Here is a 15,476-nt window from a genome sequence, read left to right as displayed (position 1 = left end):
AGGATAAGATACACCTGGCTTGATGCACAGTTTGCTGATCCCTTAGTTGTGGACGCTGCTGACGAAGTCGTGCAGCAACATGCCCGCTACCACCTACTTATACGGATGGGGGCCCTCTTGTTCATGGACAGGTCTGCGGACCGGGTCTCACTGCTGCCTCTGCAGTTGCTCAACCCAGTCAGCAATGCGAGACGGTATAGCTGGGGTAGTGCAGCATTGGCCTGGCTGTATAGGCAACTTTGTGGTGCATCGAAGAAGGATGCGATGCAGATTGGAGGAGCACTGTTGTTGGTGCAGCTATGGGCCTATTCAAGGTTCACACAATTATGCCCTGTTGTGAGGCCGCCTCTACCGCCAGTGCACTCAGGGCCCCTTGCCATTAGGTACGTTCATTGAGTTCTCGTTATTTGTCTCTTTCATATAATTAAAAATATGCCAAACTAACAAACGAAAGAAACTTATCAATGCTTAGTATATGGATGAGAAATATAAAAGCAAAGTTTGTTAAATGTAAGGTTCAGTAATGAGCATTTGTCGACACCTCATGTTTGGTAGGTGGAGCGGGCCAAAATGCACCGCAGAGCATGCCACACACGTCCTTGCTGCGTACCGAGCGTCACTGGCTACAGTACGGGCCAAGCAGGTATTCGGTTAATTTAGTTTGAATTCTTATGACCACGTTTCCCTCAATTCTTATGACTACGGGCCGAGCACGTTTCCCTCAAATGCACCGCACATGCTTTTATTTTCGTTTCCCTCAATTTTTATTTTATTTTGAATTCTTGGATTGTTGTAGGAATGAGTTGATTTCATAATACCATCCAATCATTTTGTTTGATACTTGGATTTCCATCCCATCATTTAACTCAATTGGAATGTCCATCGTGAAGTACTTCACATTAGAACTTCCATTTGTAGCACCTGCATGAATACTTGCTCGTCCTTACATAAAGTAAAACAAAAGAAAAAAATTCTTGAATGTTAAATCAAAGGGTTTTTTCCAAATTGGGTTGGATTGAAGGGTTTTTTCCAATGCAACCCAACTCACATGACTCAGGTTAAGTTGGGTTAAATCAATGGGTTATATATAAATTTAGTCATATATATATAAAGTAGAATTTGGCTATATTCTTCATTATGTACGGAAACGTTTGTGATTTACACCGAAAAAAAAAAAAAAAAACACAGAATAAATTGTCCCTTTTCCAAGATGTTTGAAGCATGTGCAACATGCGCAAAAGATTGAGCATGAAGTCTTGGTTTAGTGCAAGACAGTGAGTTCAAACTTGTGTTGCAACCAAAAAACAAAAACTCCACCAATTGTTACAAATGTCATTAAGCTGATGCAATGAAGAGAAGACGCACATATTGGATTATGTAATTGGTTATAATTCAATGAGAAATGAATTTACCTAATAGTATACCAAAGATAATTAGATTTGTCTTTGGTTGTATTTGTGTGCTCAAGTAATTCATTTGATTTTAATGATGCATCTTCGAAACTGACGATGACATCTTTAAATTCTTTCCAGCTACTAACTGAATCAAAAGTTTGTGTTCATTTTCTGATTATGTCATTATACACCGTTTCAACCTATTTAACATGAGAAAATAGAACTTTTAGCCTGCTATGAAAATGAACTAAAAAATTTGAAAACAATATTTCTTAAGACTTTATATAAGGCGAATGATTGTAAACGCAGAAGATATCAATTAAATTCTAAACAACAAATTTCCTACTATAAACTTGACAAATATGGGTCTTTTCAGAACAAGGGAATCAAGGCATATTAGAATACAAATGATATTTTGAAAACGCATGGCCCCTGGGCAAGGATGACACGCATAAATCGAGAAATGGTCCAAATTTTTTTCTTTCCCTAATCCTTGCGTGAATTCTGCTTCACTGTCTTCTTCGTTGTTTTTGCACTTTCTGCTTCTTTACATGCGTTTTGGAGTCTTGCTCAACAGGTTAGCCCAGACTTGTGCTCATAATTCTTTTAGAGAGAGTTTGAATCTTTGATAGTTGTTATACTTCAATATATTAAAGCTTTAAAATAGAAATTTTTTTTAGAACTGTTGAAGCTTATTAATATTTCACACCTTCTGGATTCGCTATAGTTTTGGTGGTTGACTTAGATATGACCACAATTATATTCCAGATCTTCGTTGAATTAAATTTGCTGAGTTAGAGCTTCTCTTCACTGTTGTAATAGTTGGCTGTTAAATCTCATAAAATGATAAAATTCTTTAAATTTAGAACGTTGGGAAAGCTGCAAATGTTAAACTACGAAAATTTTATCTAATTATTGTGTAATCATGACATGAGAGCAAAAATATAACCCCAATTTGCATTTTTGGCCTAAGTACAGAAACAGAGGGAATGATGACATTATTGATCATTGGCCGTAAAACACATGATCACTTCTCTGGCTTTCATTGAAATTTGAAATTAAGCAAACTAAAGGATGGAGTTACTCTGCCTTGAATGTCATAGAGTGACCATAGGCTACGCCATTGCCATAGCTTGTCCTTGTCCAATGCTGGATGGTTGTCATTGCTTGGGTCCACACTGTGAAATTTCCAAAATACAAAGCCGTTAGTGCCCCCCCACTAGGAACTCGAGAGTCCAGGGTATAGGTTAAACCCTTTGTGAGATTTGGGGTTGTTTAGGATGCCAGAGTGAGCACCGAAGATAGTCTTAATTGTTGCTTTGCCTTCAAAAACTTACTAATGTTTGGAGTTTATGCATTTCACTACCCCGTTTGGGATGTTCTAGTTGATGGTGTTTTCATAGGTAGTCAATGTGAATCTAAGCTCTTTACATTGACTACAAGGTGCCACTGGTGCTGCAGGTGGTTTTAGTGTGTGAGCTCCATTTGGGCATAGATATAAGTTTCATAGGTACGATCGAACTCTCTTCGCTAGAAGTTTCATATGTACAATTGCACCAGATTACTATCACGCTCTACTTTAGTCGGTTGTTTTTGCATATAGTCTCAATATATGCTACAAATTTGATTAAACAAATAAAATTTAAGCTTGTACGGTTTGTAATTAAGCTTGTGAAATCACTTGTAATTAATTAATAAAATGTTATGAGCTTAAAACCATAGTTATTGCTTTGCCTAATAAGTAGACAATTTAGTATTTCTTCTTCTAACATAGGGGTATCCAGGATTACAAACATTGTTATTGTGATGGAAAAAACATTGTTACATTGTAAGTTATAAATTACCTTTGCTGAATTGAAGGTTATATTTTTACAGTCTAGTAGAATACTGTTTGACTTCGATTTACGTATTCAAGTGGTATATTTTGAATATGCACAGCCTCGATTGTCTTCTTGGAAAACAATGGCCTAAGTTTAAAGAAACAAATAATTGTTAATCAGTGATATATGAGAAAATATAAAGACGCTTGACACATTACCTCTTGTTGTTTACCTAAATGAAAAGTTAGTTCGTGCTCCTTGCACCAAAGTTGGAGAGCACAATTTAATTGCAGCATGCAACTCCTTAAGTTATCCCCACTTTAGCTGCCTTAATAGTCCTAAAATTATTAAAAGCTATGGATTATTAACGAGTACTTTATTCATATAATTTTAGAAGCGTGCAAAATATGCTGCTCACCATATTCTTCAAGAGGAATGTAATTTTAGACATTGACATGATTAGTTTGAGATAACTAAAAGGCTTACGTAATTTCCAACACTAAAATTTATAAGAAATATATATTTACATAGAAATATAATAACAGTATTTGATGAGGATTATACCATGTAATAATTTACATAACTTCCATATCTTGCAATATAAAGTGCTACTTGAAATGCAATGTCTTCAGTAGACCTTATAATAGTCATTTTGTTCTCATTCATTGAAACATTGTTAATGACTAATGCAATTAATGTAGCACAATATTTCTATTACGATAAAAAGATTTTGCGAAATCATCAACTTGGATTCATCTTACAGCCATAAGGATGCTCTAGTACCCTCTTCTAAGTTTGGTTCAGATTGAAAACCCTAGTATTTGATGGTGTCAGTTAGCTTTGAACCCTGTCCAGCATATGAACATGGGGCTGAAAATGGAAATAGACTAGAACAACCTAGATCTTTTAATATTTTTTGCAGGTCAATTTTGTTGTTCTTTTACTTTCTGCCCAATAATCCCTGAAGATTTTGTGTACGACTAGAAGCAAGAAATTCCATGCTTTGCATATTACATATCACAAACATAATGTTAAATTAGTATGATGTCTCACTATCACAAACATAATCTACTTATGCAGATTGTATGGGAGCCGTACACGCATACGCTAGGCTCCCTACCTACGTATTGCACTGCTGGGCAGCATATTTGGAGGGCCGAGGTGCCGTTGATATTCTTTTGGATAGTGGAGTGGCATCATCCTGAGCGAGTCCTCCGTCAGTTTGGGATGAAGCAACCAGTTCCAAGTGTCATGGATACGTCGACTACCCTTCACAAGATATCCCTTCAGGGTAAATGGGAGAAGAACTGGGAGGTAGAACATGATCCCTTTATTCGGCAATGGGCCAACCGAGTGAATGTAGTTCGCGGGTCCGATCTCCTAGACGATGATGATACGTATCTCGTTGAGTACATGATGTGGTACAATCGCCACACAAGGCAGTACATAACACCAGAGTCTGCGTATTGGGAACTCATGGTGAGGCAACAATTCCTATTTTATGGATGAAACCATTGTTGGATTAAATATCCTTAGCAGCTTTATCATGCATGCAAAAGTCCACAATAATTATCGTTGTTACATCTCTATAAGTTTCTCTGTCATTTTGTTTTAAAGTCAAAAAATACTGCATGACATGTCATTATGTTTTAAAGTCAAAATACTGCATGATTTAAGTTGTTCATAACAAACTGAATTTGTCTTGATCCAATTTGTTTGCATGAGGAATGGTTAATGGGCAATGACGAATGATGACCACACCTTTGTTCATATAATTACATTCAACTTTTAAAAAGGGTGGGTCGGGTTGGGTTTTATTGTATTTTATTTTATTTTTTGTTTATTTCTTTTTGTTTTTGGTTGGCTTGTACTTTAAAATGGACGGTGCAACTCTGTGTAGTAGTGATAAATTCACATTTCATGATAGTTTAGATAGCCTTTCCTCCAGGACTGATTAATGTATTACATATTCCTTGATAGATATGACCTCTAGGATTGGGAAGTCCCTTACTAAACTGTTGGTAGAATGCAATTCCCAACTGCTTAAAGGTCATTTAAAATCTTGCAAGTATGCAGCAAGGAGATGTGCATTTATACTAGATTCAAGTATGATATATGTTCTAAGTTTTTGGTACTTCCCTTAATTGAAACTTGAAGCTTGCGTTTGATATTTTCAATTCATTTGATTTGGGCGTGTACGTTAGGAAATAATAACTTCTAAATATGTGTCCTGGTTGCAATGTGATATTAATGGAGTTGTAAATCTGGTGAAGCCTAGATACAGAAGTGAAATTATGATATTTTCACTTATGCTAAGATTGAACTTATGTACAACCAACTATACGTGTTTTTTAGAAGTATTATCTCAATGTTTAGATTGCATAGCGATAAACATAATAGGAAACTGAAAATTCCTGAGTGTTGGGTTAGAACTATAAATTTTTGCACGGGGGGGGCCAACCCCTACTTTTATACACTGTCTTTTTAAAGATGCTTCATAATTATAAGTAATATAAGGATTTCATTAGCTATGTTTGCTACTTTTTCTTTTGATTTTGGAACAGATTTATCCAAGTTTTGCATCATACTTGCGTTCTTGCTTTTATGACGCCCTTGTTTTGTAGGTTCGGACGATGATTAGGTCTATACAGAGGTGCGATGAAGGTTCTGACATGCACACTGACCTTACATTTACACTAGAGCTTGTGGAGAAGCTAGGCCGACTTAAATTGGCGAATGCGCTTGCAGAAGCAGTTGACATTGATACACAGGCCCCAGTTCGTGGCGGGCAACGTGGTGGGTCTCGTGGGGGTGGACATCGTGGAGGTGGTCAAGCTGGTCGCAGCCGTACGACCGAGTCGGCTCCCATCTACGAGGAAGGGAATGAGGAGGGTGTAGAAGAGGCATGGCTTGGCACTGATGGGGTACTGTCTGATGACGACGGCAGGACACCACGATGCACGCCTGGCGATGGTGTTGGGCCATCCCATAGTGTCGATCATCAGGGCACTGTTCCAGCCCACACTACATCCCATGGTGCTAGCACGGACTTTGAGGGCCCTCCTCGTATGTCGCCCCCAGTTTTCAGTGGATCTGCCCATGATGATGGATGCATATTTGTCCCCACATCAGGCATGCCCACCCCACCTCTAGTGCATGTGGACCCCACCATGTCAGCTCCATCTCAAACCCCCCACGGAGAGGCTGTACAGATTGAGCAGATACCGGCTGAGGACATTGAGCCGGTGGAGGCTTTGCGGAGATCGCGACGCCCGCGTGCACATGCTCCCGATTGCGGGACCGGTGATGGTATGTACTTCGTCTACACTTCCCATCTTCTTGAGCTACTTGTACTGTGCATTTGATTGATTATGTTAATTTAATTATGCTGTTGTGTCTGATGAAACAGGTAAGATTAGACCTGTCAGGGCATATGGGAGGAAACGAAAAGATCATTAAATGCCTTAGTGTATGCTTATACTTCCTGCCTATAGGTGACTGCATAGTTACGTTTCACTTTTCTTCGAAAGTCGTATTTTTTTTTTAGACCTAACTGCAATGGTGGACACGAAAAGGCCATTGAGCTGGATTGTCCTTGTGTGCTTATTCTTCATGTGTATAGGTGACTGGAATAAGCATGCAAAATGTTCTACTAATTGGGGAGAATCTTGGTGGCTGTGCATCTATTTCTGGATCATTGCTTGGGGAGAATACTGGCTGTCAATGTGTTTGTTGTCAAGAAATTGATATTTTGGAGAAAACCCATAAGGCGTATTGTATTTATTGATGTATTAGGAAGTTTTTCTGCACTTGGAGTTTTGATTGCAATTTGACAAATGTCTGGATTGGTATTCATTTGAAGCCAAACTTTCTTGTGTTTTTGTATGTTGTTAGCTACAGTAAAGTGGGTTGTAAGAGAGTAATTTGTTTTTTTATTTTTGTTATTTTTGTGAGAAACAAATGTGTGGTATTGTTGATAAGCAAGAAGAAGTAATTTGATACTTTCTGTAAAAGAGTTTGATGACGAAGTTTATGCGGATCAATGGTAGAACCAACTCCTTTGTAGCAAATCATTTATCCGAGTCTCTACAATGCTTGGCTAGGTATGTGTCTCTCTCCTAATTTTCTGATTCGCCTTCCCTACAATTCCTAGATTGGTACATCCTCCTTCCCATTTTCTTATTTTTAATCTCCTTTAAATCCCCTCCTCTCTAGAATGATTAGATCTGTGTACATTTGATTACAAGTTCGTTAGTAGGAACAAATAAAAATAGAATTTATATTTTTTTTTCTGAGTTCTAGAGCAGCTCACAATATAACTTACCCAAAGCTGAAAACGGCAAAAATCTTAGTTATGTCTGCATGTTTTGTTCCTTTTGCTTCTTGGGGTTTGTAATTGTTATTTATCATTGTATATATTACCTTTTCATTTTGGTAGGAAATTGGGAACCCAATGAGAAACATTTAATTGATTATTGATTTTTTCATCGATTAGCCTTCTTATTTTATGATTTTCAGTATATATATATATATATATATGTTGTGTGTGTCATTGGCCAATGAATCAAATCTTGTCCATCATTTGCTTTAATGAAATGATGGAGGCGTTAATGAAAAATTTGCATACTGTTTGAATGTTACTTTTATTGTTTGTGTATTGCCGTTTTTTGGGTTTGAATTATTATCTATGCTTACAAAGGTATATGCATTTTTCTCAATAATTTTCGGTTAGTATCTAATGTCTCCTTCACCACAGCACATTATGACGTTGGAGAAGTGGCCAACCTTCAGAATCCTGGGAGGCTCATAAGGCAGCAATCCAAGCACTCATAAAGCTGCCTTCAGGCGAGCTTGTTACAGGTATAATATGATTAGAGTATTACTGTTCTGCTAGATATTGTTTTAGATTTTGTTGGTAGTTGGAACTGGTTACATCAGATTGGAATGCATAGATCCAACTATGTCTTTCACTATGAACTTATGGGGTTCATTTTTATGCTACCACGATTTTAGGTTCAAGTGATACAACTTTAAAACTTTGGAGAGGAAGCAAATGTACACATACTTTTGTTGGGCATACAGGTATTTTTTCCATTTATTTGCCTTCATTGTGCTTTATATATATATATATATATATATATCCTTATCTGCAATGTGTTGAAATCATGTGGGAATGAAAATAATTGTAGATTTTGCAAACTAACGATGCTGTAAAATTTTCTTCTTACATGTCTGTTTGGTGATCATCAAACATATTTTCTTTGAGCTTCCTGTAAGTTAGAAGTGGAAGAAGCATTTAATAAGACTTCTGATCTATAAGTTGGCATTAATTGACCAAACTGTTGACATGGGTAATCCTCATATGTTTAGTGCTTTACATGGTTTGATTGCTAAAAAATTTAGACATGATGATCCCTCTTTGTCTCCTGTGGAGTATTTGATGGGAAAGGAGTGCTTGCACTTTTGACGGAAGTGAGATTGATTCTTGATTTGAAGTTGCTCTTCCGGACATTGTGATAGTGACATTGTATACATATTGTTCCTAAATATGTCGAGTTTTATATAGTAATGTATATAATAATTATTTTTGAGAATTCTTTTGGGAAATATGTATATAATCATTCTAAATAAGCGGACTAATGCTTTGGCATTCATTACCAATCTGACTGGTTTTGTATTTATCTTCACATGATTGAGAGTTGTGTTATTTGCTTCAAACTTGGCTTTATAATATGGCTTTATATATCATTGTTTCCTAAACAGATCAAATATAGGCTGATGCACTTGTTCTGAGGGGGATCAGTTGCACATTTGAGGAAGGGCACAAAATACGTATTGTTGGCAGAATTGGCAGTGGCAAGACCACTCTCATAGAGATGAACCTGTTTTGTCCAATGGAGCTAGCTAGAGGGAAGATATAGTAATGTATTTATTGAAACCTGTAGTATTCCATGTAATGCGAGTCTTTTTACGTAACTTTTAAATTTTAAGTGTTCATTTTTTTTCTAATTCAGAATAATATTACAAGGTACATCATAATTTTAGGGTTTTATTTACTGTGTTTGGGATTCAAGAACCTTTATATAGCTGTGTTATTTGTTTTTTTAGTTGGTTGGTGTCAATTTTTATTCATGGTCATTTTGTTCTGGACTTCCTATATTGTGGCTATTAAAATTTTCAGAATTGACTTGAAGAATTTAGATAATTTTCTAATGTTGGACGATTTATCATGTATGAATAATTCCAATCCTATCTTTTTTAAACTTTGAATTTTCTTTGATTGGTATGGATTGCAGTGAATCCTCCAACGAGGAGGATTTCCAAATCGTTCATGTAGAGGTTATGCAATTCATTGTTGTTTTTTACGTCATGTACATTCGTTAATCGTGGCTCATTGTGTATAGGCTGATCTAGTATTTTGTAACTACACAATAATGGACTGCAGTGAATCAAATAGACGGGGTACGACCAAAGCTGACTGAATAGGATCAAATAGAGTAAATAGAATGTAGTACACCGATTTTCCTAGAAACCACAGTGGACCGAATAAGACCAAAGTAGATATAATGGACCGAATAAGACCAAAGTAGTCCAAAAACAAAAATAATAAGGTTATTTTTCCGTATATACATATCTGCCAGTGAAACAATTGGAAAACGATGACATTTCTACTTAAAGCACACATGAAAGTAGTTACTTGGAAGTATACATATCTTACTAAATACCACAACAAGAAGTCGTACTTTTGCATTCATGCATCCGTACGTTGTCTCGTGGGTGCATCAACTTCATCATCCCCCACAACATGAGCCACCACTTCATTCAACATGTTTGCACTCAACGTTGCGATCCTCCTTGTGTGGTCACGCTCCTCAATGGCAACTTCCAACTGATACCTTAATAAAGTGTGCCTAATGTCTCCACTGCCATAGTTGGTTCCTTCGCTTTGAGAAGTGCTAGGTGGAGTTGAGGTTGATATGTTTGGAGTTTCCCACGATGTAGACGCACCACCATGCACGCCCATACCATTACCATGCAAATACTCCATGTATGCAGCTTCGGCTTCCCTTCGATCTTTATATGATTTGTGATTGGCGTTTGGGAATTTATGAACTTGTCTACTCGCATCTAGCCAACTGTCGTATATGCTTGGAACACGACCGTTAAACACAACATAGGTTCGTCCCATCCTGCTCTACAAACACGCAATGGTGGGAATTCTTTGCACTAGAATGTGGCTGCACCTTCTAACGTGTGAAGTGCGCTTTTGTAGAGGAAATGGGGCTAAAACTCGATTCTATAGAAATCGAGTTATAGCATGCGGAGTTACATGTAACTCGACTTCTTATTAACCGAGTTTCTGAAATGCCGTCATTTCAATATGTCTTGTCAACAGTAACTCGATTTATGTGGTATCGAGTTTTATATAAAATCGATTTCCTTAATATCGAGTCATGTTGTCCCCCTCCCCACATTTCAGAATCCATGCACATGTCTGGCTCTATCTGTGTTGAAAACCTTCACTGTCTGGTCTCTGAAAAAGAAAGCCTATGAGGTGAACAAAGTTTGCTAACTCTTCTGCCATTTTCCTTGTCATTATTGCATCCTCACCAGGCGTGCTGTTGTTGTGGTCCCCTTCTTCTTTGTTCTGGCATATCTTCCCTAACAGGTATATATTCACTTACATAACTACTTATAAATGGATTGACTTACATAACTACTTATAATTTGGATTGCTTTCTACAACAGTGTTATTATGACATTATGTGTGTGTATATATATACATAAATGTATGTATGTATAGATATATGTATATATAGACAAACGTACTTACCCATATCATAAGATGTATATGTGGCATTCCCAAATATATGTATATATATACACACACACATACACACACACACACACACACACACACACACATATATATATATACATGTATGTATGTATGTATATGCAAATATATGTAAATATAAACAAAGCTGCCTACCCATATATGATCACATGTATATGTATATATATATACACACACATGTATAGGTATGTTTACATATAATGTATGTGCTTAGGGCACCAATTTTTTGAAACATTTTTTAGGAATTGCAAAAACTGTTAATACATTGAAAATCCTGGAAACAATTGTCCAAGAAACGATTAATTATTGTGTGCTCTTATGACTTATGTGAGAATAATCTTATGTGTGTGTGTGTGTGTGTGATAGTGACATTGTATACATATTGTTCCTAAATATGTCGAGTTTTATATAGTAATGTATATAATAATTATTTTTGAGAATTCTTTTGGGAAATATGTATATAATCATTCTAAATAAACATATATATAAACAAACATTGTACGGTGAATTCATATGATGACATATGCATTCATTCATACATATTAACAATGATGTGTAATGTATACTAAGGTTTAAATTGTATGGCTCTTTCAGTTCTGAAAGTCTTTACTGTGTGGGTTCTGAAAAAGAAAGCCTGCGAGGTGAACAAGTTTTGCTGACCATGTTTGCATTTTCCTACTCCATATTGCATCCTTACCAAGCGATATTACAAACACCCTGATTCTTTGTTGTGGCACGTCTCCCCTAAAAGGCCAATGTTTGTGTCCAAACGAATCAAGTGTGTACACCTATAATTAGGATAGCATCATAGTGCATCTGTAAAAGATTAATTACTGTTGCATTAACATAACCCCCTATCTTCTGCATGATAACCACAATTAATTGTCCTTATCTAGGTCTGGCATGGGTCGTCACTGCTTCTACGTTTACTATGATGGGGAACAGTATTTCCATGACTTGCATGGGCTGTCCTATAAAGGCGAGTCAGTGAAGCAGAAGTTCATTGAGTTGAAATGGGGAACACACTTGAGAAAAATGCACCGGAAGATAATGGAAGCTCTACGGTTGGACAAGGAGTCACATAAGATATCCATTGTGTACCGTGCCCCCCAGATACTTGTGAGTACTCAGGTTGTCTACAACTCAAATCCGTTGGGTTGCAATGCTGACATGGACATGATGTGGGCAGTGATTAAGCGGACCCCCCAGTTCATAGCGTCCGACTTGTATGTAACTGTTGAGGCTGTTGGGTTCCATGGTAGTGCAAGTTCACAGCATGCCAGTGGGGTGGAAGAGCCACACTCATTGTCGGTTGACGTGCATCCTCCCTTTGCCTATGCCACGCCTTTCCCCTACAATAATCAACCATGTAGTGCGGTTGATCATTTGGACAACACCGAAGTGGTGGGCGCCACCAATACACATGATGTGGGAGGGTCTACTCACACATATGAGCATGTCCAAGCTGATATGGACGGGGGAATTGATATTGATGCCAGCCGAGATGTGTATGAAGAGTTCATTGATACTGATGGACCAGTGGACGACGCGGAGGTCTTAGATGTATCACTGATCGAAAATAACGAGGAGGATTGCCTTACAACAGTTCCTATCCCAGAATGGTTCACATCAAACACATGGGACAATATTAATGACCCATCACCTGCATTGGGTACAGGACATCTTACAAGTTGGCATAAAGATGACCACCCAGCAAGGGGGATGCTATTCAAGAATAAAGCCTCTGTTCAATATGTGTTGACCCTTTACTCTGTGGAGCATAATAAGCAATACAAGGTCATCAAGTCTGACACCAATAGGCTGGTAGTGCGGTGTAAGAATGAGGCATGTCTGTGGTCAATTCGGGCCAATTGCAGCAAGAAGCACGGGATGTGGGTTATCAGTACATGTAAAGGTCCCCATAGTTGCTCATCCCTCCAGCTACCAACTGATGGGCGGATGATGGATTCAAAGTTCATCTCCATTGCACTTGAGAAGTATGTACGGGAAGACCTAACCCGAAAGGTAAGGGACTTGCGTAGTATGTTGCATGCAAGGCATGGGCATGATGTAACTATGTACAAGGTTTGGGAAGCCAAACAGAAGGCAGTTGCACGTATTTACGGGGATTTTGACGAGTCGTACGCAGAATTGCCACAATTTCTAGCTGCATTGTCTGTTGCAGATCCGGATACTGTGACCACATTCAAGTGTGACCCCCATGTCCCGGGGACTTGTATATTCAACTCCGCGTTTTGGGCTTTCGGTCCGTGTATTAGAGGGTTTAGGCATTGCAGGCCGGTGATAAGCATAGATGCAACGCACCTTTATGGCAAGTACAAAGGAAAGCTGTTGATAGCAATGGCAACAGATGGTAACAACGAGGTTTATCCACTCGCATTTGCCATTTTCGAAAGCGAGAGCACGGAGACATGGGGATGGTTCTTGGCATGCCTGTTGACCTATGTTACAGACCGCACCAATTTGTGTATAATATCCGACAGGCATCGTGGGATACAATCATGCTTCGATGACACCACTAGGGGCTACTTGCAACCGCCCTTAACCCATCACCGGTATTGCCTCCGCCATTTAGTAAGCAATGTTAACACTAACTTCAATAGTGTGCCATTGAAGAACTTGGTATGGAACGCAGCAACTGCGAATCAAGTTAGGAAGTTTGAGAACACCATGGATTGCATCAAGAATGTCAACCCGACTGCGTACGACTATCTTAAGGAGGTAAATCAAGAAAAGTGGACACTTGTACATGACCATGGGCACCGATATGGGGCAATGACAACCAACCTGTCAGAGTGCTTCAATGGGGTACTTAAGGGCGCACGTAGCTTGCCCATAACTGCAATGGTGAAGTTTACATTTTACAAGGTGAACTCATACTTTGACGAACGTCGAAACAAAACCCTTGAGAAGTTGGAAGAGGGGCAAGTGTGGTGCAAATATGCCTATGACAATTTCGAGGAAAATCAAGAGAAGGCGAAGCTCCATATTGTTAGAAGGATGAGTGCGCAACAACGGTTATATACAGTGGAGACACAGTCTTCACTGTTGAACACTGGCGGGGGAGATCACACCCATAGGGTTTCCCTCATAGACATGACATGCACGTGCGGCAAATGGGAAGCAAACAAGATCCCTTGTTCCCACTTGATAGCAGTTTGTGCCAAACACAACCATGATGCCACTGAGTATATGGATCATTTCTACCGCCTTGAAGAACGGTATCACAGCTATGAGCCTATATTCCAACCACTAAAAGATAGGTTAGAATGGCCGGAGCCAACAGAAAGGAGAACCGTGATGCCAAACCAGCGGTTGATCCGTGAGAAAGGTCGGCCCAAGTCCACGAGAATCCGCAATGAGATGGATGACGAGGATAGGGAGTTGCCAACCTCATTGTGGATTGAGAATGGACCAAAGTTGAAGTGTGGGTTGTGTCGCCAAGAGGGTCATAACCATCGTACATGTCCAACTCGAAATGTGGCTTCAACAAGCCATGGTGCTATGTAGCAGGTAACAATTACAAATCATACTAACAAGGGGGTATCATAAGTTATTCTTCTTTACATGTTTAGATATTACATTATATGAGTTATAATTAAGATGTGGGCAGTAATTTGTAGATCGGAACCATGATAGTAATACCATTGTATCAAATGTAGCTCCACTTTGGCAATCTTGTGATTACTTCTTCAAGTAGTTGCAGTTAGTCTTAACTCCTACATATTACCATTCCAAGTCTTTTGTCCCAGTTTTGGTGTTCTTTCAATCTTATTGTTTGTCGTGTACATATTCTAGTATTCATGAGGTCTCTATTCCCCTAACTGTATATGTTTTGCTGCTAACTGTATATGTTTTGCTGCAGATTTGTAATTGTTGCCAAGGTGTAACTGTAGATGCTCCTCATTTAAGCAGGCAAGCCTGAATGCTCTTCTATATTTGTCAATTCAATTTATTAATTACCATGGGTTGTATACTAATTTCTGTGTTGGCTACTCCTCAGAAAGGAGGCAACTTCTGAAAAGAACAAAAAGAAGGTGTCACTCAAATGCTATGACTCCATGTTTGCCTAAAACCATTGTTGGCGGATGCTGTCCAAGTTTCAACTTACAATTGTGAAGAATGTTTAAAATGCAGAAATTGAACTTTTTATTTTTGTACATCAACTGATTTAAATGCATAGAGGCTCTTTACTTACAAATAAGCTTGTATATATGGATGATTTTTTTCTTCGCGTAATGCAAATGGGGGAATGTTACTGATGGATGTGGTTGGTTATGATTTGTATGGATGACTTGTTGTTCACAGTATGGTTGTCAGCAGGTCCACTTTTACTATGAATAAGCACGATACTGAATGGGTGTGAACAGTGCAAGTCGCAAG

The 15,476-nt window shown here is 38.3% G+C and overlaps 1 protein-coding gene, 1 long non-coding RNA gene and 1 pseudogene across 4 annotated transcripts; all 3 read left to right on the top strand.

Annotated features, from left to right (window-relative positions):
- Positions 1-1,761: 1,761 nt before the first annotated feature.
- On the top strand, positions 1,762-1,872 carry LOC115983099 (annotated as a pseudogene).
- Positions 1,873-6,657: 4,785 nt separating this feature from the next.
- On the top strand, positions 6,658-9,288 carry LOC115982576. 3 transcript variants are annotated; one of them, XR_004089664.1, is made up of 5 exons: positions 6,658-6,719; positions 6,837-7,317; positions 7,971-8,074; positions 8,228-8,296; positions 8,978-9,288. It is a non-coding gene; the product is annotated as an uncharacterized LOC115982576 (long non-coding RNA). The 3 variants fall into 3 exon arrangements; XR_004089665.1 differs by lacking the exon at positions 6,658-6,719 and having other exon boundaries at positions 6,755-7,317; positions 8,989-9,280; XR_004089663.1 differs by lacking the exon at positions 6,658-6,719 and having other exon boundaries at positions 6,756-7,317; positions 8,978-9,280.
- A 2,687-nt stretch (positions 9,289-11,975) lies between these two features.
- LOC115980680 lies at positions 11,976-14,603 on the top strand. Its single transcript, XM_031102908.1, has one exon. It carries the CDS (start codon positions 11,976-11,978, stop codon positions 14,601-14,603), a length of 2,628 nt encoding a protein of 875 aa, XP_030958768.1.
- The last annotated feature ends 873 nt before the right edge of the window (positions 14,604-15,476 follow it).

This window comes from Quercus lobata, chromosome 3 (assembly GCF_001633185.2).
Source record: "Quercus lobata isolate SW786 chromosome 3, ValleyOak3.0 Primary Assembly, whole genome shotgun sequence".
Taxonomy (NCBI): domain Eukaryota; kingdom Viridiplantae; phylum Streptophyta; class Magnoliopsida; order Fagales; family Fagaceae; genus Quercus; species Quercus lobata.
The sequence above is the reverse complement of the archived record's forward strand: the minus strand, read 5'-3'. Positions and strand labels throughout refer to the sequence as shown.